Source organism: Passer domesticus, chromosome 5 (genome assembly GCF_036417665.1).
Source record: "Passer domesticus isolate bPasDom1 chromosome 5, bPasDom1.hap1, whole genome shotgun sequence".
In the NCBI taxonomy this organism is placed as follows: Eukaryota; Metazoa; Chordata; class Aves; order Passeriformes; family Passeridae; genus Passer; species Passer domesticus.
The window spans coordinates 51,124,007-51,146,317 of record NC_087478.1 but is presented as its reverse complement, the minus strand read 5'-3'; the positions used below and the strand labels follow the sequence as shown (position 1 = coordinate 51,146,317).

Genomic DNA, 22,311 nt, shown 5'->3' with positions numbered 1-22,311 from the left:
GTTACTCATGCTTTGTGTTTCATCACACAGACAAATGCTAGGATAAAAGGATAGGTTTGCATGGAAAATATCCATGTGCTAAGACATCCAAGAATGGGGGAGGTGGCACAGAATGATGCATGGGCAAATGGCTCAGTCCTAACTGATAAGTGTTGATGAAAACATCTGACTAGAAGTATGCAGTTGCCATTTGGTGAGGCTGGTATGAGAAACCCTGAAGTAATTTCACTACTAATACAGAAGAAGAGATTAATATTAGAGGTCACCTGTCTTTCATCAGCCTTATCAGAAATGATGGTCTTGGCCTTTCAGCTGTGAGAGCCCCAGAGGCTGGGTAAATTGGTATGCAAATCCCCTGCAATGTGTGCTGTTTCCTGCCCTCTCCGACCTATCTGCTCTGACTGTCAACTCTGTAATGCAGGCCTTTGGGTTGACCACACTGCTTCTGCTGTCTGTGTATCTGCTAGTGGTCAAGTTCAGATCAGGATGTGCTTTTGAAGTAAATGTCCCAATTTTCCCTGCTGCCATGCTTAGTTTCTTCAGATCAGGAATAGGTATCCAGCACAAAACCAGACTGGAAAAAGTATCTGAAATATGTGTAGTGTGGTGACTGCATCTTTAGCACCAACATTTTGGTCCTTAAGTACACCTATTTTAGTTTGCCTTGCTTGTGTAAATGTGATCACTGAAAGCCTGTTCTAGAGCATCGCTCCTCTGCTTCTCAAAAATTGTCTTCTTTTTCTAGCCTATGTTTTATTTTGGCCTGTTCATACCAATTTGCCTGTGTTAACTTCTTGTCAGCATCAGACCTTTTTTTGGTCAGTTTTCCTGCCATGGTGCCAAATAGATATTCTCCACAAAGAGTGACAGCAAAAGCTGCTTCCAAAGATCCACAAGAATTCAGCAGTGTACTCTGCTCCAGAAAAGTGCTTACACATACAGACACCATCTGGAATTTTATATACATGAATAGGGCCACTTCCCCGTCTCCCCTGCCTTTTTGCTACCAAATGCAAAAAGAACCTTTGTGGCTCCTGCACTTAGGAAATAGTGAAGGAATAACCCCTGGTGAGCTTTCTGGCCACTGTCGTGCTGTTTGTGAGGATTATACACCCTGCTGGGAAGGTGGTGGCTGTGTTGGTATGGCCAGGGTAGAGCACACGATGAACACTGAGCACATGAACAAGAGGAAGAGTGTGAAATCTTTGTGATGTCCAATACAACCTGTTCTTCCTGACAACAGGGCACTGGTGCGCTGTTATGCCAAGGGATACACATTTACCTCTGAAGTCACTCACAGTTGTGCAGGCCTTTGTCCCTGGGGACTGCCGCTTGACAACAGGTGATATATTCTCCGTGTCATCTCCAAGGATACCTTTTGGACAGCCTTATTCTAATATCTACAGATACTAGGAGTTTGTCAGAGACTTACTTGAGGTGTGGGTGTGGGGTGGTTTGCTGCTTGGACATTTCCGTGGGGCTCGGCTGGCTAGGAGCCCGGCCTTGGGCAGGAGGCCGAGGCTGCTGTGGGGGGAACGCGCCTGCCTTGGAGGCCTGGACTGGAGAGGAGCCAGTTGCTGATCGGACTTGCTGTGGAGAGCCAGGTGACCTTTGTTGCTGAGGGGAAGTGGACTGGGGACTCTGGGGCTGCTGTCCTTGAGGAGACAGCCGCTGCTGTGGGGGTGCATTTGTTCGTGGAGGCTGAGATCCTTGTGGCTGGCGTGGTCCACCTGAAAGGGACATAAACGTGAGGAAGTGCATGTGGTGGGCAACAAGCGTGGAACATCACTATGGAAGGATGGGTTTTGCTAAGAGGAGAGACTCTTCAGAGTAGCTTCATGGAGAAAAATATGGCAAATCCTCTCTTACAGGCCTAAAATTGGTGTGATTCCCTTGTCTCTAGAGCTGTCTATTTCTCTACCTTCTTCAGCACTAAAGAAGTTCCTCCACTCTCCCCAAAGGGAGTCACTTCAACCTGCCTTACTCTTCATGTATCTGGTGTTTCTTATCCTTGGTGAGCACTTCCTGCTTGGGTAAGGAAGAATCACAGAAGAAGCAACTGTGTGGGAAATGTGAGCTGACCCTGCTGGTTTGGGTCAGCAGTCCCTTCACGGGCCCAGCAGTTTGATGTGAGACATTCCATCCTATCACTATCCATACCTCTGCTCCAGAACCATCACCAGGTGCCTTCAGTTGCTTTGGTAGCAGACTCTCAGAACTGAAGAGGATGTGGAAGACAACTGGACATGGCATGAGAAATTGCTCAACATGAGAGATAATACTGTGAGAACCTGACAAAAGTTACAGATAGTGTTGTGAGGTCTGGCTGGATTTCACAGGTGGCAGGGGAGTTATATGAGAAAAGGTTTTACAGAGAATTGAAGAGGAGTACTGGAGACAGATGGAGAGTAGTATCCTGCAAGGCAAACAGCCCATATCAATAATAGTATGGAATGTCAAGATTATGTAGAAATGCTCAATTTTGGATGCAGCAAAACTGTGACCAATGAGGAAAAGATAATTAGAGGAGAGTGTTAATTTGGTAGAAGGTTGAAATGGAGAAAGGAAGGGAAGGTGGCAAAAATGAGAGTCTAATGAGTTATGTGAATTGAGTGGCTGGTGTGATCTTGCTACCCATGGGGCAGCCCTATGTTGTGTACATTAGGACAATAAGCCAAACCTCTTGTTCTGACCAAGCCACGTAAGTCAAAACTGCTTCTGCTGTCAGGAGGAGCTGGAGGTGTGCTCTTGCTGACATGGGAGCTCCTGGACAGATGGATCGAGGATCCTGGCATTGCAACACTGATGTCTGTTCCAAACCTGACAACACTAGCATTTTCTTATCAGTTCTTAACACTTGTAATTGAACAGCTTTGTGCAAACACAATACACTCTGTGCCTAGAATCCTGCTCCAGTGCCAGTTCAAGTGGCCTTGTTTTGCTGAGCAAAGTCCTACCAGGGGTATCAACTGGATCTATATGAAATTTTCATCCTACTTTGTGAGTTTCTGTGGAATATGACAGTATCTGCTTTAATAGTACACTGAAATTGCTGCCTGCTTGGCAGTGAATTGGAAAATGAGCAAAACCTTTATCCTGATACCTTTTATTTAGAAGGCAAACTGACAGGACTCAGTCATCACTGACGTGGGAATCAGAGAACTGTACCTTGTGGAGGAGGCCGTGGTTGTGACAGTTGTCCAAGTGGAGGTCCAGACTGAGATTTCATTGACACAGGCTGAACTTGTGGAGGCTAGAGAGAAAAAAGCCAGTCCAGTTAATACAGAGTCCCCAAAGAGAAGCTCTGAGGTAATACAGGAACTGTAGAGTCATGAAGTGTTCCTTAAATACACACTCACAGACATCCAGCATCTGGCTGGTAAAATCTCATGGGACTAAAATGCAGAGGTGAGTCAAAAAGAGCACAGAAGTTGTTTGCTCACAGGGAATAACAATGAAATTAAAATTTAGAATGTTTTTAGGCAATCAGGAATTACCAAATGTATCTGGCCTGAGGGGTTCTCTTAGTCCCATCTCCCATTTTGGACAGTTTCCAGCACCAGATGTTCCGAAGGAAGGAGGGATGAACCATGGAAATGTCTATGGAGTAATCATCTCTGTACCCTAAGGGGTCTCCTCTTGATTGCTAATAAGCATGGGTCAACTTCAGCCCTGAAACATGAAGCTTATTATCTGCTCCACAAAATCTTTGCAACAGTTTCAGATATTTGTTTTGATATTTCCATCCAGACCCTCTGAGTCATGCTCAACTTTCAGCCTCATTGTCTTTCCCATTTCTTATCTCTGTTGCTTTCTTCTGAGTTTTGAGACTAGTTCTCACAACCTGCCCATGCTAGACCATTCCTTATTTTGCAAACCTTCACTGCCCTGTCTCTCATTTACCTCCTTTCTAAAGCCAAGAGACTTTAGAATCCCTCCAGTCCCTCCATGGGAATATTTCCAAGCCCCTAATTGTTTTCATCACCAACTTCTCTTTCCCAGCTTTGTAATTTCTCCTGCAGATGCCAGAGATGGGTCTGCTTACATTTTTCCAGATGAAGCAATATCTGGGTTCTCTGTATACATTGCCAGTTCATTTTTCCTGCATCCTAATTTCCTGCTTTTCCCTTGTCAACACAACCATAGGCTGAGCAATGGTTTTCATTAGCCTGTGTGCGACAAAGTATTTCACAAGGGAATGGCTGGTGCCACTTGAAAGTTCTGCACATTGTTTATGCTCTCCCTCTCTCTACCCCCAGCTTAGCTTACCCTTCCGTATGGAGTTTCATTTGCTGTTGTGGTGACTGAACATACATAGCTCTGTTAGATGTTCTTCACTGCCATCCCTGGTCCTGACTAACTCAAATAATTTGGTGCCATTTGCTCTTTCTTCTCTCTCACTGTTTAGTCTTTTTGACAGACATTTTAATAAACAGATTAAGCAATGCAGAGCTGCTGCACAAAGGGCTGGTCCAAAGTTAACAAAAGTCTGAGTAAGCCTATTGCACAAAATTGTTTATGAAAACCAGGAAAGCTGGAGACAGATAGGCTGGTACATACTGGATTATTTACATGCAGAACATCATGATAAAAGGGTCTTCAAGGCTCCTGGAAGGTCAGGAGAATGAGCTAAGTGATTCTGGAAATGTGAAGACATGTTTCATAGTTGGAAACATTGAAATTAGTTTCAACTGACTAGCATAAATGTGATGAAATTGCCAGTCCATCTTTTGCACTATTTATTTGGGACTTGCAAATGGATGGGGAAGGAAAATCTTTGAATTTTCAATTCATGGCTTCTAGCCCTACATAGCTTGGGAACTAAACCTTGCCTTGGTGTTGATGGAAATTACCTGTTCTAATGCTGTGAGATGTCTTGATTAGACCAGGCAAAGAAAAGGAATTAGATCTCATATTCACCTCTACAACCTCTCCCTACAGTCAACCAAGGCATCTCAGAAATAAAGGCAAAACAGGTTTATGAGGCTGAGAGATGAAGGGGTGAGGGCCAGCCCAAGGTCTTCTGGTGGTGGGTGAGAGGCAAGAACAGAACCAGTGTAGCCATGGGACCAGGTTTCATGCTGAAGGCATGAAAGCAAACTTGTCATTAATATCTTATCCTGTCCTGGGCTCAACCAACACATTTATCAGCATGGCCAGGTGCAGTATCCTTGAAGTATCCCCTCTGCTAACTGTTTGCAAAAATTAAAATCTCTAACATCTATATCTGAGGTCAGCTTCAGCTACACAATAAAACTTTACCTTTTAGCCCTTCCATGCTTTCTTTTATAGCTTGTCTGTTACCTTGCCTAAGGCTTTTTGACTAGCTACATCATTCTGACTGATTGCCTGTTATGTACCACTTCATGAAAGAATTCCCAAAGAAATGAAAGGAAAATAATCAAAAGTAAATGAACGGGACATTTTTTCTTCTTCTTTGCAAAAAATCATGTGGTAAATGCCCTGAGCTGTGGTTTCTGCTGATTTATTTATTCTTCTGTATTCTTCTTTAAATTAACATTTGAGATAATACATAAAGTCTATGACTTACTTGTCTAAATTTTTCTACATTACTCTTACAGCCTTCAAACCACTTATTTTGTATTTGTTGTACACCAGTCCTCTGGAGCAGTAACTATTTCTAACGATATCACGCAGTTTTTTGGCAGCTTAGTCACTTCCCAAATTCATTTCATTGGACATGGCCATCTGGAATTAGGGGCTTAATAATGTTTTAAAAATATCACTCATCACTGATTTAATAACTGGTTTTTTTGTTCTTTTCTGTGTCATTCTGATCAGGAAAAACTATAACAAGGTAAAGAAGTTCCCCACTTTCAGCAATTACATTTACTAGAGTCACAATGCTGTCTCTGTTGTCTTCTTTTCCTCCCTAAACTTTGGATGATCCATAGAGCCCATCAATTGTTTGGTAGGGTTCCATTTTCTGATGAACTCAAAGAACTTTTTTTCATTCTTTCCTCTATCTGTTCTTTAAAATTAATTTCTGTCATTTTTTACATTTCCTTTTATTACTTGTAGGATGCCACATAAATGTCAGATTTCCAAATTTGAAAGACATTTTTCCCTGTTTGTCTTAAATGTCCTTTCTATCATTTAATTCTACAAGTTTATTTCTCACATTCTTTGTTCAGGAGCAGATCAGAAACATATATACACGTTCTGGAAAACGGTGGTCTCTCAAATAGCATCTATGCAGTTTTACTGCTGGGGAGTTGATTAATTTCCTTTTCTCATGCTTGTGTCATACCCTTACTTTTTGATATCACATTTGTCCCTTGGACATTAAATCTAATTGTGCACACTCACTATCTGACTTTGCACCTGGATGTTTCTTATGGCAAAGTCAGGGTGTTCTTACCTTCCCCTGAATTGCTGTCCCCTGTGATATTTGACTTGCTTCTTGATAGCTGAAGTCTCACATTGTTGTGACTCACTACTTTTCCATCTCTGTCAATTCTGTGCTCTCAGTTTCATAATTTCTCAGTTTTTCTCAATCCAGAGACTAATATAGAGAGGTCCAATAATAAGTATAGGTATTCTACTCATACCCATAGGATATCCAAGGATTCACATCTCTATCTATTCAATCTTTATATTCAGAATTGCTCTTTGTATTCCTTCTGTGGAAGTCTTCATCTGTAGTTCTAGTTCTTCATCTCACCACCCTCATATTTAATTCTTTCTCTCTGGTCACTTCTAACTGTTATAACATTATGTTAGTAATGCAGCATGTACAATTTTTGTGATATTTGTGGCACCAAGCCCCTTCTCTATTAGTAAAACACTCTAGTTAACATGTTTGTGGGTTTAGTTTTCTTGATTATATACACAGGTAATTATAGGTTTTATTCCCAATGAAGACCCTTTTCTTATTTGACTCTACTATTTGACACCCTATCCCTTTAAGATTTGTTTTGTTCTTGTTTTTGCCTTAATTTAGGTCTGCTGTAATCCAATCCAATCCTGTACCAGTATATTACAGACATGGAAAAGATATGCATCTGTCCATGTTTTCTGTTTCTGTTGGTTTGCCCTTTTCTCTTAGTTTGTGCACTCTGTTATATCTTGGCTATTTCAAACGGTAGTTCTTGATTCCACTTTGTAAATGCTATCTCTTCTGCACCACTTTCCCTGCCTCAAAACATTTTCAGTGTCTATTAAATGTTTACTCCTTCACTCTAGCTAAAACTTGGAGTTACCCCAAATACCCTTCCTGCTGGGTCCTGGTTTAGCGGGAGCGGACTGTCATATGGCAGAGGCAGAACACCATAAAGTGCCTTCTCCCATTTTTTTTGTCTCAAGTGGAAATGAAAATTGTACCAGTCTGTTGCAATCAGTTTTGTCCCTCAACTTTTTACTCTCTTGTCTCTTCTGTTGTACAGTTTGTTGTCCTCAAACCTTCCCACTTGGCTCTCTGTTAGATACTGAGAGAGATGTAGCAAGTACACCTGGATACTCAGGTTCTGTTCTGGGGTGTTTCATTTATATTTAACTGCCTCTGGGAAATGTGGTAGTAAAATTAGATGCATTTGATACTCAAAATGGATGTGCACAAGAAGAACTAAGGGGCCAGTTTAAATGCAAAAGTAACAGGTTCTTAGATGAGTTCACCTTTAGTAAAGCCTCCCTCTGATGAATGTGGCAAAGGACATCTCTGAAGAAGAAACTGCAGTAAGGAATGGAACAAGTCTTGTTGGAGATTCCCACTTTCTGTTCTTGAAAGCAGAACAGGGATGCAAAAACTGTAATGAAACCTATCCTGAGGGATATTGTTAGACAGGAATGAAACTCGGTTGTGGGAAATAGATTTGTAGAAAATTCTGGGTATTAGAAGTACCTCTAAAAATGCCCATCTTCAGTGTGAATAGTGAATTTAGCAAGTCAGAATGTCTAGATGCATGGACATGCTACTGGTGTGATGTCATATTTATTTGGAAGGAGAGTAAGGGAGAGAGATATGTTCCTTAGGGCTGCCCACTTCAAGGAGCCTGTGAGAATCTCCTTTGGAAGAGCAGGAGTCAGTCTGTCCCATACACTCCCACATGGGACTGTTCAACTCTCTGAGGTGTCTGACTGCCTGACACACTTAGAGAGGAGAGAGAAAGAAAGAAGGCCAGGGAAATAACTTGGTCACAAGGTTCATTCATACCCAAGGCCTCAACGGTGATGGTGTAGATCCAGCAGTGACGACAAGCTGAGTCATTTTGGAAACAACGAGATCAGCTATAAGTTGTCTGTCCTCTTCTATGTGCTCCCCAATCAGGGGCATTGAGCTGTCCATCACCTGCCACAGGAGGCAAAACCAACAGTTAGTAAGGTGGTTTCCAGCTGGCAGATGCCTGTTTCAACTCACCTCTTATATTAACCTGGTTTGTGTCTGCACATCCTCGTCAATATCTACAGTCACCACTCTCCTCATGCTGAAACATGCTTGACTTTTCCAGGTGTGGGATTTTGCTTAGGGTTTTTTGGAAATGTGCTTCCCCCAACTCTCCATCTTCCTTCCCTTCACAACTTGGAAGCCAAGCCAAGACTTATGGTGGCTGGAAGCTTTCTAAATTGACTTAATAAAAATGTTCTCCTTCACATGTCCTGAGGAGATGCCTCTGATGGATAAGGTCTGGCATTGTCCCACAGTACTTGGGGGTGACATTGCAATTTAAATGGCCACAGGAGAAGAGAAACAACATGTACTGAAGCCTGAGGAGATGAAAGCAACAGGGACTGGAGGAAACCAGGAAACATTTGGGATTAATGAACACAAAGCACTGCACCCTGAGAGGGAAAATAAACACTACAGATGTGTAATGAATAGGATGTCACCAAACCAGCACCAACTGCAGGAAAATAAACTTGGTCTCTTGCTTGTCTTCTTGATAATGCTGTGATACAACTGCTTCCCAAGCAAGTTCTACAAATCTATTGGGGAAAACTGGGAAGCAAGGCTGTGGGGATGGGGGAAGGAAAACTGTCAAAGGGTCTTTGAGGTAAGAAATGGCCTCACAACAATAATACTGAAAGCACAGCAGACCCTCAGCTGTATAGCAGCCCTGAACACGATTTTCAACAGTTCATCATAAATCAAGTGTTTTGCAAACATTAGCTAAATCCCACAGGAAGAACTGTACTCTGATGAAGTTAAGATTCAGCTGGAGTAAATATAATAGTACCAAAATATCAGGGTTGGAAGAGTTTATTTTATTTTGCTTTTATTTTTAAAGCAAACATTAAAATCCCTGGAAATGCAAAGTTGAAGGTTGAATTGCTCAAGAAAGGCACTGACTCACGCTCAGATAACAATCGGAAGTGCACTCCACCCTGGCAAGGCCGCAAGAGTACACTCTTGGAGGGAAATGGAAAATTTTGTACCCTCTTTTTTTAGATTTAAAGTAGAGGAGATCAGTGAGGTGAGTTCACTGAGTTTGTATTCTGCCCTTTTCTTGCAGCATAATGGTTTTGTTTAATGTCTACAGGTGTCTTCTATGAACACTCGAAAAGCTACCTAGAAAGTTTTAACTAAGGTACACATGGAAAGGGGGTTGATGTTTATATCCATGGCCTACTTGGCCCAGGGGGAAAAAGCAGAAGGTTAGAAAATTATATGTCAGCGTTTGGCTAAATACACAAGGTGGCTTTTCCTTCCACTATCCACTTAGCTGTTCTTCTGTTTCTCATTCTGAGAAATGAGGTGAGGAATGTGATGCTTCCTGACAGTGTCAGGGCATGGCCAATTCCCACCTGGGCTTCACTAGCCAGGGGCTCCTGGGAGCCCTCCAGCAGGTCCCTGCGCAGGTTCCCTTATATCCACTCCTATCCTAAAAGGAAATGTGAGAATTACAGTTCCCGAGAGAGAAGCTGTCTCCCGTGTCCCCGCACGGCACGGAGCGAGGGGCCCGTGTGACCACTAGATGCTGCCCTCGCCCCGCCGAGAGCCAGGCGAGCCGCGCTCCCGGCTCCCGGCTCCCTGGGAGCCCCCGAGACGCGGCTCTGCAAAAACACCCCGAACCCGCTTTTCATCGACTCGCAGAATGGTTTGGGCTGGAAGAAAACTTTAAAGGCCATCCAGTGCAATACTCTTGGGATTAGCAAAGACATCTTCAACTAGATCAGATTCCTCTCGAGCCCCATCCAGCCTGACCTTGAACGTCTCCACAGATGGGGCATCCACCACTATCTGCACAGTAAAAACATTCTTCCTTATATATAGTCTGAATGTACCCTCTTTTATTTAAAATCATTATGATTTGTCCTGCGGTAACAGACCCTGCTAAAAGGTTTGTCCCTTTCTTATGGGCCCCCTTTACATACTGGAAGTTGCTATGAGATCTGCCCTAATCCTTTTCTACTCCAAGCTGAACAGCCACAGCTGTTTTGGGAGCTGTCTTCAGAGGAGAGGTGCTCCAGCACTTTAACATCTTCATGACCCTCCTCTGAATCTGCTCCAATTGGTCCATTTTTTTCCTGTGCTGAGAACTCCAGAGCTGATTTCCCGATCTCAAAGATTGCTTTTTCCTATTTCTGTGGCAGCAGTGGCAGAAGAGGAAGATGGTGCTTTATAAACCAAAGGCTCCAGGGGGAGTAAGCCCTGGAGCAGGTTCCACCTGAACAAGTGAAGATGCACCAGTGATGAGGCTGTGTGCTGCCCTGATGTGCAGTACCTGGCAGGGGAATGTGAGATGTGGGAAACAGCAAATACAGGAGTGAACAATCACATGCACAAGGGAAGGCCTTTGAAAATGGCAGTGATTTCTGACATCAGCTGGTTGCCACTGAACTGAAAGGATCATGAGATGTTACCTTGCCTGTCCTCCAGGAAGGGTAAATTGGTCTGGAACTGGGCAGATACAAATGCTAATACTGAATAAATCAACTGGCTGAAAGGAATATGTGAATTCAAGACAGATTGCACTCATCCTTCCTGGGTGATCACAGAACAGCTGGGCAAGGCAAGAAGATGTCAGCACACATGGACCCAGCCTTTGTAGCTGCCCAAGGTCAGAGGCTGCTCCTGGTGCAGTTGCTGCTGCCTGATAAGGTGAATGAGGGGTGAAGAAAAGTGCCCAGGCAAAGAGACTCAGGAAAAGATCATCCTGGTTCTCCCTCTGTGCCTATTGATGCTGCAGCCTGGGTTGTGTTTTCACACTCCGATGTGCAAGAGTGGAGGGTTAGGTGATTTTGAGGGAGGGAGGGAGGGAAGGGAGTGGCAGAAGTGGCGGAAGTGGCGGAAGGAAGGAAGGAAGTGGCGGAAGGAAGGAAGTGGCGGAAGGAAGGAAGTGGCGGAAGGAAGTGGCGGAAGGAAGTGGCGGAAGGAAGTGGCGGAAGTGGCGGAAGTGTCGGAAGGAAGGAAGGAAGGAAGGAAGGAAGGAAGGAAGGAAGGAAGGAAGGAAGGAAGGAAGGAAGGAAGGAAGGAAGGAAGGAAGGCTATGATTTGACATATCAAAACAAATCATAGGCACTGCTGAAGGGATGAGCAGGGCTCCTTGCAGGGCAGCAAGGAGCACATCTCGTAACATAGCTTAGCTGTATGGCAGTCAGGGTTTATCTTATTTTTCTAGGAGGCAGAATAAATCACATGGACCATTTTGCTTGCCCTCTGCTTGCTTCATATTTTTCATTTTAGCAGAGATGTAGAAATAGGCTAGATTACAAAAAAAAAAAAAAGAGAGAGTGGGAAGCCATACATGTTGCTGATAAAGTTCTTTAAAGCAGAGGAAAAAAGAATTACCAGCATTTACTGCTAAATTCACAATCTGTTTCAATATGAGCCATGAAAATGGTACATAAGTGTGCTAATGCTCTGAAGGCAGAAATGTAACAGATTCTGCTGTTTGTCATGGGAAAAAAAAGAAGGTGAAGTTCAAGTAAGAGCAAATACCATGTGTGCAAGATTACTCTTGCGCTGTTGATAACTTATCTGTCTTAATCTTATTTATTTTGCAACAAACCACTGTGATAAATCTCAGTTCATAGAACTGCCCATCACTACCTCTGTGAATCTTTCCTGAAGAGCTACTATGTGAAAATTAATTATTGCCTGCAACTGCATTGTGCAAATTCCTTGTTTGTTCAGCCCATTTAGGGGTGCTTTCTTGTAAAGTATCACAGCACACTGTTCCTTCTTACCAAGAAAATACAACTGTCACTCTGTCAAATAACTTTTTTCTCCCACTATCAAAAGAAAAAACAAGGGATCAGTTTCAGACTAATAAAAGTACCCCAGGAAGTTGGCTGGAGGCAATTAATTACTTGTCAACATCTCCCTCAGATCTGCATAAAAAGGTACCTGTTTGGCTTTGCTCTGCTCCTTATATTGCAGTACTCTACTCCTTTCCCAACAACATCCATCAGCCTGGCATCTGAATGCCTGCTAGATGTTGGTATATCAGGTCTGCTCAATCCGGTTCTCCACTGTGATAATTCAGCATGACCCATCTGAAACTATATTGTGTTTCTTCTGATTTGTGTCGCATTAGATGCGTTGCTGCTTACCTTGGTCACAGAGAGAGGAGCATGAGCATGCATTGCTCTGCGTGCGAGCTGATGATGGCTGTTAGGGCACGAATGTGCTTTTCACCAGTCAGTCACACCCAGTGGCAGATGTGAAAACCCAGAGGCATACCCAGACAGAGCCATATAATCTTTAAGCCCAGAACTAGCAGTGTGTGCACGTACGTAGGCTTATGTGCAAGAATATATGTAGGGATATGAAAACCACATATCACGTCTAACCATGTGTGGACACAATCCAAATGTCCTTACAGTTGCCTCTAGCAAGGCTGCTTTCTTGCTCTTTCTTTCCCAGCTGCAGAGGCATAGAGATTTAAAAGTGCACAGCAGGGAAACCGTCTGATCTAGGGGATGCTCCTTTAGGTGCTGATGGATTGCATACAGGAGCAGACCCATTAGCCCTGGCCCCATCAATTCAGGAAAAGACAGAAGCTTGCCAGCGTTTGGTTGCTGGCAGCACGCTTCTATCACATGGCCTTTGACAGGTCACTGCTCCCCTCCCTGGGGAGAGCAGATGCATAATGCAGGAATGCGCAGTCACTGGAGGGCTCATGTGGTTCTCATCAGCATCCCAGCCCTCGGCGGGTGGGACTGCTCTCCCACACATAGCTTTCCAGTGTGTCAGCACCCCTGCATGAAGCCAATAGGCTGGCTCTGCTCGTCTTCCTCAGCTGGCCTGTGTTGGTGGAGTTTACAGCAGGTCAGATGTTGTGTCTCCTCAAGTCACATACTGACAGAGGCACTTGCTTACTTGCTGGATTGTCTCTCCTCCAGGGCATCTCTTCAGTTTCCCACTTTGATTTTCCGGCCAGCTTTTCCTTCTCTGCCCGGTTAGGATGATCTGAGTGTGCTATTTACCCCACCTCCATATCTGCCTCCTGGCCTGGGAAGGAGCACTTTGAACTTTAGCTCTCAGAGCCACAGTCTGTCCAGCCCTGAATACAAAATGCTGTAGTACACATTTCCCAGAGTAACTTTATGGTGCTTTGCCTTGATGGCCTCTTACTGTAGTGAATGCTGTCTGTGCAAAAGATTTTAGAAAACACACCTTTCTTTTTTTGTTTTATCAAGATGCTCCTGTTGCTTGTGAACCTTTTGCTACACTCTCACCATTTATTTTCCTCTTTTAAATAAGGTGCAACTTGCATTTTTGTTTGGATTTTTCTTTGGATTTTTGTTTGTCGCCTTAAAAGTGATCAAAGAAAGGTTCATTCAGAGAGAAACTGAGATTTTTAATGAACTGAATCATCTGCTGGAAAGCTGAGGTGGCCAAGCACTCTGTGGCTCTCCATTTCCTTTCATGGTCCACACTGAGAAAGGAAGGCACTTCAACCCTGACACTGCTGTGTATCTGCTAGTTTGGCTGGGGCTCTGAATCAGTTCCTAACATATCAGTGCGCCTGAAGATGCAGGTGGGCACAGAGGAGCAGAGACTGCAGGAGCACGCAGGGTTGGTGCAGGCTGGTGCATGTGAACTCCAAGGCAGAGTGCTTGCAGATGCACTTCCCAAAGGAGACCCACATTCATGTTGCCCATGCTCTCACCTCAATGATATAGTCTTTTCCATCTTTGCTGTGGACAGCTTTGACAGCACAGATATCCAGACCTCCAAACATTTCTGCGCAGGCATCTGCCCAGAGTCGGTACCTGCAGAAACCACAAGAGCACGGCCTAGGATTAGCTGTCCTTGGGTAGTCCACCAAAACCATCCACCCACTTTGCTGCCCATAGGAACACAAAGTGATTTGGGAGCCCTTATTACAAGGTGTCCTTCATGTGTTTTGCTGGGTCCTTGACTCCCTCTCTTGACTCCCACTCGCAGGGGATGAAGTAAAAAAAAAAACTAATCTTGCCCTGAAAGTTTCCTTCTGAGAGTGTCCCTTCATTTCAGATTGATTCAATCCTGCCCTCAAAGCCACCTTAAAATGTTTCTTTCCCTCCTTGGTATTTACATCAGATCTCCAGTTGGTTGTCATTCAGCCAAGCTATAAATATTTAGCTCATTTAATCTCCCAGTAGTGTTGGCCCCTCAGCGTTTGTATTGGCTTTGCCTGAAAGCCCTCCATTATGCAGGCAGCTTTCTCCTGATAAGATGTCCTGGACATTAGGACTGGAATAGGATCAGAAAGTGAGTATTGAATTTAGCAAGGAGTAGCTATCCCCTCTCTGATCTGTAAGGCAGTAGCTCCTGCATTTTACAATTTACTTTCAATTTTATCCTTTTACAGTCTTCTGCTTCCTTCAATCTCTTGGGTGTTGTTCCTAGTCAGGCTGTCCCATCACATGGACCAGGCACTATTTGTTGGAGGGAGATCTTCAGGCTGCAGATCTTTTCCCTATCCATCCCAGGATGGGAATGTGAGCTGGGGGTCCCTTAGCTATCCCGGAGTCAGAGGAGGAGAGAGAATGACAAGAGGCATATTTATGGGGGGCCACATCCCCCCAATGTGCAAATGAGGAGGGAACGAGGCAGCCTGGTTTTATTTCCTGTGCAGCTGTGCTGTGGTCCCGGTCATTTAAATAAAAATAATAATCTCAGAACAGCAGATCTGTAAGCAGGACTATGACATGATGCAGAGAGGGGAGGGAAGGCCACAGTCTCATGAAAACACTGACATTTTGCAGACCCTACAGGGACTGGGGAAAGAGCTGTTCTGGCTAAAGAACAAATTTATGTCCTTGAAGCCAGCCAGAGTCCCCATACTTGACAATATAATGATGAACTTGTGTGAACACAATGTCTCTGGGAAGAAGAAAAATTATGACTTATATGACTACTGGTGCTCTTTTATCCCTAATGAGGAGACCAAGTGTGTTCACCCTGGACCCCCAAGAAAGACAGTGTATTAGGAGGAGTCAGTAGCATAAGGAGGAGGAGAATTATGGACTGCATGAGTCAGGCAGGAGGCACAGAGAGCACCTCTCATGCACTGCTGTGGCTCAGCATCCAGGGGTACCATTGTGGAACACCCCTCTTCCTGAGGAACATATCTTGGTGTCTGGGTTCAGCAGCCAGGGAATTGTTGGTCACTCCAGAGACTCTGATGGCTGCACATCTTCAGTGTTTGCTGGCCCTAGGTGAGCACTGGGAGCACCAGGGCCACTGGGGTGTAATAGGAGAGTTATAAGGAAGAAGAGCGCATTTATGCACATGCACCAGGTGTTGCATTTTCAGAGGATTTACTGTCATTTCTGCATTACCTGAACATTTAAATCCTTTGTACCTTTGTACTTTGTTCAGTTTGTTCAGGACCGTAGGTACTTCAGGTTGCTCCTACTCATCAGAGCAGTTGAGCACATTCTTGCCTTGTTTAATGCACTGGCAACTCACGGATTTCAACAGGGTTTGTTGCATTTATGGCTGAATAAGGCTGGAGTGGTTAATTGTGGTACAATTAACAAAACAAACCTTCAAAATGCAGTGTTGTAGGCTGGCAGGAATCTGAGTTTTAGTCCTACAACACTGCAATAAGGTAATGTCTACCCTTCATGTGTGTAACTTCAGCTGTGTTATAAACAGCCAGGACGCATCATGATGTCCACTCCCCACAGTACTATTAGGGTCTTGCAGAGTCACCTTCAGCATCTGATCTGGGGCTTGGCTTCCCTGCTTCACAGAACTAAAGGTGCAGAAGGGACCTTAGATGGTTGCCGGGACAACTTTTGTGTTCCCAAGAGGAGACATTTCTTTAATCTGGTCAGAAAGAGGACAGAGATTTGCCATCCCCTTCAGAGCATCAATTTCTGTGCTATGCTATCCTTACTTTAATAAAATATAGGAAATGTTCAAAGGAACCTTTTAAGCTATAATTTATTTCCTACAGTATTATACTGGTATTGTAAGTACCATGAAATTCCTATTAACAGGCTTTCATATATTTAAAGACCCTATGCTCTTTCATTTTTTTTCATCTTTAGGATGAAGAGGTGTTCAGCTTGTGGGCAACTTCTTCCAGGTCTGTAACAGAGTGAACATCTGTATTGCAGGCAGGATAGTCTACAACTCTACTGGAAAAATATCAGTGGTCTGCTAACTGAAAAAGGTGGAAAACTACATAGAACTACCTAGAATTGTTGCATGTTTTTTTCAACAGCTCATTAGGTTTTCTCTGAACGTTCCTTTTATTGTCCTTTGGACTTTCTCCAGCTCCTTGCTATTTCTCTTCAATTGTGGTGCAAAAACTGGACAGAGTCAGAATTAATCATGAACCTGACAAACTGGAGGTATAATCTGAAAAAAATCTTTAATTCACTAAGGATGAATGCCTACATGTAATCTATAGATTCTATAAATGTATGAATAATCTACTTAGATGGGATAGAGAAAAGTGATGAGAACAAGTGTTAGTTCTGCAGGATAGGAGTTACAGCAAAGCATGTTACCATGAGTCCACAGTGTCAGGCAGTTGGAGTATTAGCAAATATCACAGTGATTTGAACACTGGAAGTAGTATTTGCAAGTTTTAGTCTGTAAGATGCATGAGGGAATTCTTTCTGCTCTGTTCAACAGTGAGAAGACCTTAACTTAGACAGTGACCACTTTTGTCAGCATAAAGCAAAAAAGTGCTTTCAGCACTTCAGCTGACAGTTTTTTTCCTCTGTTAAGCAGAAGAAAAACTCTTTTTCTGCCTTTTGTCAGTAATATACTTAGAATAACCTCATGTTACTTTGTGTTTTGTCTTTGGCCTTTCTGATTTTATCCCTACATGTTTGTACTGGTGTGCTTGACCTAGCATGCTGGTCTTGTTTCCCATGGTTGCACTCACTAAAGATCTAATGATTTAGCAATGTTAGTTTCTAGCTGTACTTTCAGTCTGTTCTTCAAAACAGGACAGTTTGCCTTTGTGTCCTTAGTATTTTTTTAAGAAAACACTCAGCCTTTTAAAATCTTTATCCAGCCTCCCAGGAGACCTCACTTACCAGTTCTCTCAATTAACCAAAGTCAGAAATACAATTCCTCCCTTCTAACCCAAGAATAGCTAATACTGTCTTGAAACATTCTTCCTTACCTCTCTGTCATTGCAATCTGTTCTAGCATCGCAGAACCCGTGTTTGCCTTCCAGTTTCCAGAGATGGAAGTCCTCCTAGGAAAACAAACCAAAAAACATAACCTGAACATGAAAATAGACTCCCGACCCATCCTCCTGCATACTGTAGTGCTCATTCTTGGCTCTGTGCTTGTACAGGAGGGGATGAGGTGAGGTTCTTCCTCCCAGAAGCCTTTCCAAATCCTTCCTGAACAACGCTCCATACAGGATATGTTGTTCAGACTCATGAAAAACTGACTGAGGATTTTAGGCAGAGAAACCTCCAAGGAATCTTGAGCACACATCAGGCTCTGTGAGTACTTTCTTTCTTTTTACATTAGACCTAGAGGAGCTGATGTGTGTGTAAAAGATCTCTAATAATCACCCTTATGTTCTGCAATGGGTAGCATCCTCCATCCATGGAACAGAAGGTCTCCAGGCAAATATTTACTGAGCAGCTTCACAAAATATAAATTCTGACATTCTGGGTCTACCTGAATTTGATTTCAATTGTACTTCTGTGTCCACTTCAATTTGATTTCAGTAGTACTGATGTCATAGAATATATTATCATACTGTCTTTTCACTGACTTTTCATTGAGTTTTCATGGTGGCTCACTGTGTTTGGACTGGGAGAATTCCTTATTTCAAAATCTTTGAAGTTTCATTAGCTGCAACTGATAGTTATTTTCCAAAAAAGGTACTGTTGCTAGAAAATTCTGGGTTTCACCATCACTGTCAGGGGTGAAAATTTTCCTTTTCTTGACCTTAGGCCCAAGGCAGACATCGGACAGCCTGCTCTGACAACACTCCAGATAACCCTGCCATAGTGCACAAGCCAGGACAAGTCAACAAGCTGACAGGATACATCCAGGAAGCCTCTCCATGCTGAAAGAGATTTATGAGGGGAGTATGAGGTGTGATCCAACACGTCAATATGAGATTGTGGGAGCCCTTGCTGCCAGTTCTCTCACATTTTCAGCAACATGTACAAAAGACACTGAATTTGCAAAACTACATTCAGCAGTGGTAATACTGATGTCCTGGTAGACTATAAACTTGAATCATTATAGCTGACCACCTAAGGTTCCCCTCTACTCTTGAGAGAGACACCCTGGAGTGCTTTCCCAATTCTCCTCTAAACAGGCATGTTTAGTTGCTGTGAAATTGAAATTATCTTCGTGACCATGTTTAATGGACTGGACTGGGGGAGCTGAAGGAGCATGATTACTGTGTTGAATAACTGTGTTTTCATATAGCTGACTTTTGGGCCTATTGCTTTCCCCTGGCATCCATTCTGCTGCCCTACTTCCCAAGCAAAAGAATGAATTCCTCCTCAAGCTTGGACCATCATTATCCCTTTGATGGCCTGTAAGGTCAGCGTTCAGTCCTCAGTCTTTCTTTCTCTTTTGATATGGGATTCATAGGATTATGTTTTTCAGTTCTGCAATGGGAAGAACTACTCTTTGCTAACATTTATTTTTAACAGAAAATTGCCCTGCAGTGCCAGAGGGAATCCAAAGTCTCATTAGTACTGATAGGAACTCCTGGAGTCTCATTAGTGAGAAGATGATTTGACATTGGGGTTTAGAAAATGTACCTGGCATACCAAATGTAAGCAGCTGTGTTGTCCCTAAGAAAATTAAACCACAGTTTGACAGTTTTACAAGAAAATTTGTCATGGGAAAGGTCCCAAAATAAGAACTCTGCTCAAGCCATTGGGCTGATTTGATGGACTTGTTTATGCCTATCCAGCTTGAGCAGCATAAGATTTAAAATATCTCTCTCTGCTGTATTCCTAACTTTCCTGTTAGGGAACCTTGCTGTTTTGAAACTGAAGAGTTTTATTTGAAGCCTACTGGATCAGACACCAAACCCTACACCACAGCCTCTGTCAAGATCACTCCCTTCCAAGCAAGTCTGAGCAGTTCAGATGTTAACTGTGACCCCAATCTTACAGAATCACAGAATCACTGCATATTCTCAGTTAGAACGGACTCAGAAGGATCATTAAGCCCAACTCCTGGCCCTGCACAGCACTATCCCCAAGAGTCACACCATGTGCCTGAGAGCATTGTCCAAATGCTTATTGAACTCTGTCAGGTGTGGTGCTGTGACTGCTTCCCTGGGGAGCTGTTCCAGTGCCCAACCATCCCCTGGTGAAAAACCTTTTCCTAATGTATAACCTAAACATCACCTGACACAACTTTAGGCCATTCCCTTGATTGCCGTCACTTGTCACCAGAGAGGGGAGATCAGTGCCTGCCCCTCCTCTTCCCACTATGAGGAAGTTGAACACTATGATGCCTCCCCTCAGTCTCCTGTTCTGCAAGATAAATAGACCAATTGACCCCAACTGTTCCTCATACAGCTTCTTTTCGATTTTCTTTTTTTTATTGTATGAAGTGAAAAAGGAGACTTAAGACAAAAAATAAATTTCCTGCCTCAAACCCCGTATCTTTTAGGGACTGAAAGGATTCCAACCATCCTAAACATCAGGAGGCCACACAGAGTACAGTCAGTATCTTAAAGAGAAAGACTCCAGAGTTTTAGAGATCAGCTTCTCAAACAGATTTGTGACCACAACACCTTCAGCATTGTTTAGGAGAAGTGGATAAACGAGCAGATCAAGAGCTCTTGGTATCCTATCTCAGTCTATAAGTAGCTCTAGTTTAGACACAGTTGATGTGGTATCTCCTACAGAGCACATTGAACTGCTTTGGAGGTGACAAGTCAAAAATCCCACTCATGAAACTACAAAGGAAGAGTATTACCCTCTTACTAAGAGCTGGTGGCAAGAATAGCTCATGTCTGAAAGGCAGTAGCTGCTGGCTTAATTCAAAGTGAACAAAATTTCATGAGTCTGAACTAGAAATGATCCTGCTGTTTGCCTCCAGTTGGGGTGAGTGTGGAAGCCTAATTTCTGCCCCAATTCCCCTGTAACATGAACAGTTTTCATGTTTTCTCTTTACCAGCATTACAATGGCAGTCAGATACACTTGGTGGAATTTTAGGCGTGTATCATATGCTGCTTATCTGCTGTTTTCAAACTGGCTCAAGGCATGGACAAAGTAGGAGTTTGTTAGCAGTGTAAATCTGCAGTCACTGCGCTGAAGCCAATGGGAAACTGAACTGAAGCCTTGGGCCACAGGCTGGAAGGAAGTGCATTGAACATCTGGGGCAGGCAGGAATGCATGACTCACCCTGCAGCATCCTCCCTCTGGCAGACGCTTGGTGCAAAGTAAACATATTCTGGAGAATTTCAGAGCAGTCTTTTCTCAAAAGAAAAGGGGTTTTTAAAGTCTATATGTGTGGGTGAAGGTATAAAATTACTGGATAGATTCCATGGATCACAGATCAAAGCAAGCCCCTTAGTATGACGCTACTGCAAGATGCTGGAATTGCCTTTAAGGCTAAGATTTGCTAGCATGACTAATGGTTTTGAGTCTCCTATTTGGGACACCAGTGAGAGCTCTTATATTTTGGGTGCTTTTACGTCTGTCCTTGGACATAGTAGGGACTTATACCATAGAAATAACCTAAATAACCTGGGAACAGTCCCTGGTGAGACTGACTATACCACTCTCCCAAGCTCACATCCATAAATGGCTCTCTCAATCTAACTTAACCTCCTGGGTCAGCAAGTCACTGGGTGAATCTTGCTGTTTGCTTTCTTTGTTAACGAGCTTTATTTCTCATTAAGGTGTTCTCTGTTCATGACAGTTTTCACATGAAAACATTTTTTCTTTAGCAAACATTTGTTTGTGCAGCTATATTCCCAAGTGGGGTTAGGTCTTAGTGTGACTGCTTTCTTTCCTCAATCATCTGGTATTATTTCTGATCCTTGTTCTGGATGAGTGCATGGTGAGTGCGAATAATAAGTGAGGAGAGAGTATGGTCAGGCTAATTTGGCCTTTATTTCAGTTACAGGCAGTTGGGGAATAGGCTCTGGAGCCAAGGCTGGGTGTGTTGGCAGGAATAGGGAATTTTAATTGATATTTTAAACCTTCTTTCCTTTGGCCAATTTGAGTCAGACTCTGAGATATTAATCTAGTATTAGGCAACTGTGCTATTGTTGACCTGATTCAATTAAAAATAAAATTTCTTTCATTGAGATCACATGAAGTAGCCAAGTGTCCCCCATGTCCTTCTTTCCCATGAAGAATGTGACTCAGTCATTATCTAGTTTTCTTAAACATCTCTGTGCTAGGAATCCAACTGGGAATTTTAGGCAGTTGTAGCTGAAAAATATGTGATTGTGTACATGTCATTATCTTGTTTAACTATGTTTCAGCAGAACTATGGCCTAGAGGTTTGCAGACATAGACCCAAAAGTCACAGCATTGTGGGTGTTAGGTAACATATGAAATTTATCTGGCGACCTGAAGAATGTTCTGCTGGAGCTGACTACTTGTCCAGAATTCTGTGGTTGGATACGGAGCTTCTGGAGAAGCTGTGCTGTGTGGCTTTTTTCATTTACTGGTTTGTAGTAAGAAGAAACAGGTGTCTTACTGACTCATGTGGTTACATCTCTAATTAAGCGTGGTGACTACTGAAGTTTGGTTGAATGCTTTTTAAGATTTTAAACATACCAGTATGGAAGATGGCTGTCATGACACCTCCCTCACTACCTCACAGGGCAGGGAGGAGCTTTGGGGTACCCACAGAAATGTGTCACCTCTCCCTCCTCTGTATGCATCAAGGAGCACACATGCAAAATGCCCACAGAAACTCTGTGTGCTGCCCCAGCTGA

General features: G+C 43.3%; 1 protein-coding gene and 1 long non-coding RNA gene across 10 annotated transcripts in view; one reads left to right on the top strand and one right to left on the bottom strand.

Moving 5' to 3' along the window:
* The window catches only part of SYN3 (synapsin III), a 200,937-nt gene that overhangs the window by 6,089 nt on the left and 172,537 nt on the right, over positions 1-22,311 (bottom strand). For all 7 annotated transcript variants that reach the window (XM_064420396.1, XM_064420399.1, XM_064420393.1 and 4 more), the window contains 5 exons: positions 17,541-17,615; positions 14,076-14,178; positions 8,174-8,308; positions 3,169-3,253; positions 1,433-1,730 (listed from right to left, as the gene is read on the bottom strand). In XM_064420396.1, the coding sequence (XP_064276466.1) occupies positions 1,433-1,730; positions 3,169-3,253; positions 8,174-8,308; positions 14,076-14,178; positions 17,541-17,615 (696 nt within the window). The remainder of the gene's footprint in view (positions 1-1,432; positions 1,731-3,168; positions 3,254-8,173; positions 8,309-14,075; positions 14,179-17,540; positions 17,616-22,311) is intronic.
* On the top strand, positions 786-22,010 carry LOC135300694 (uncharacterized). 3 transcript variants are annotated; one of them, XR_010362466.1, is made up of 6 exons: positions 786-1,342; positions 3,115-3,408; positions 9,246-9,431; positions 16,450-16,487; positions 17,718-17,871; positions 18,331-22,010. It is a non-coding gene; the product is annotated as an uncharacterized LOC135300694 (long non-coding RNA). The 3 variants fall into 3 exon arrangements; XR_010362465.1 differs by lacking the exon at positions 3,115-3,408 and having other exon boundaries at positions 792-1,342; XR_010362464.1 differs by lacking the exon at positions 786-1,342 and having other exon boundaries at positions 1,726-3,408.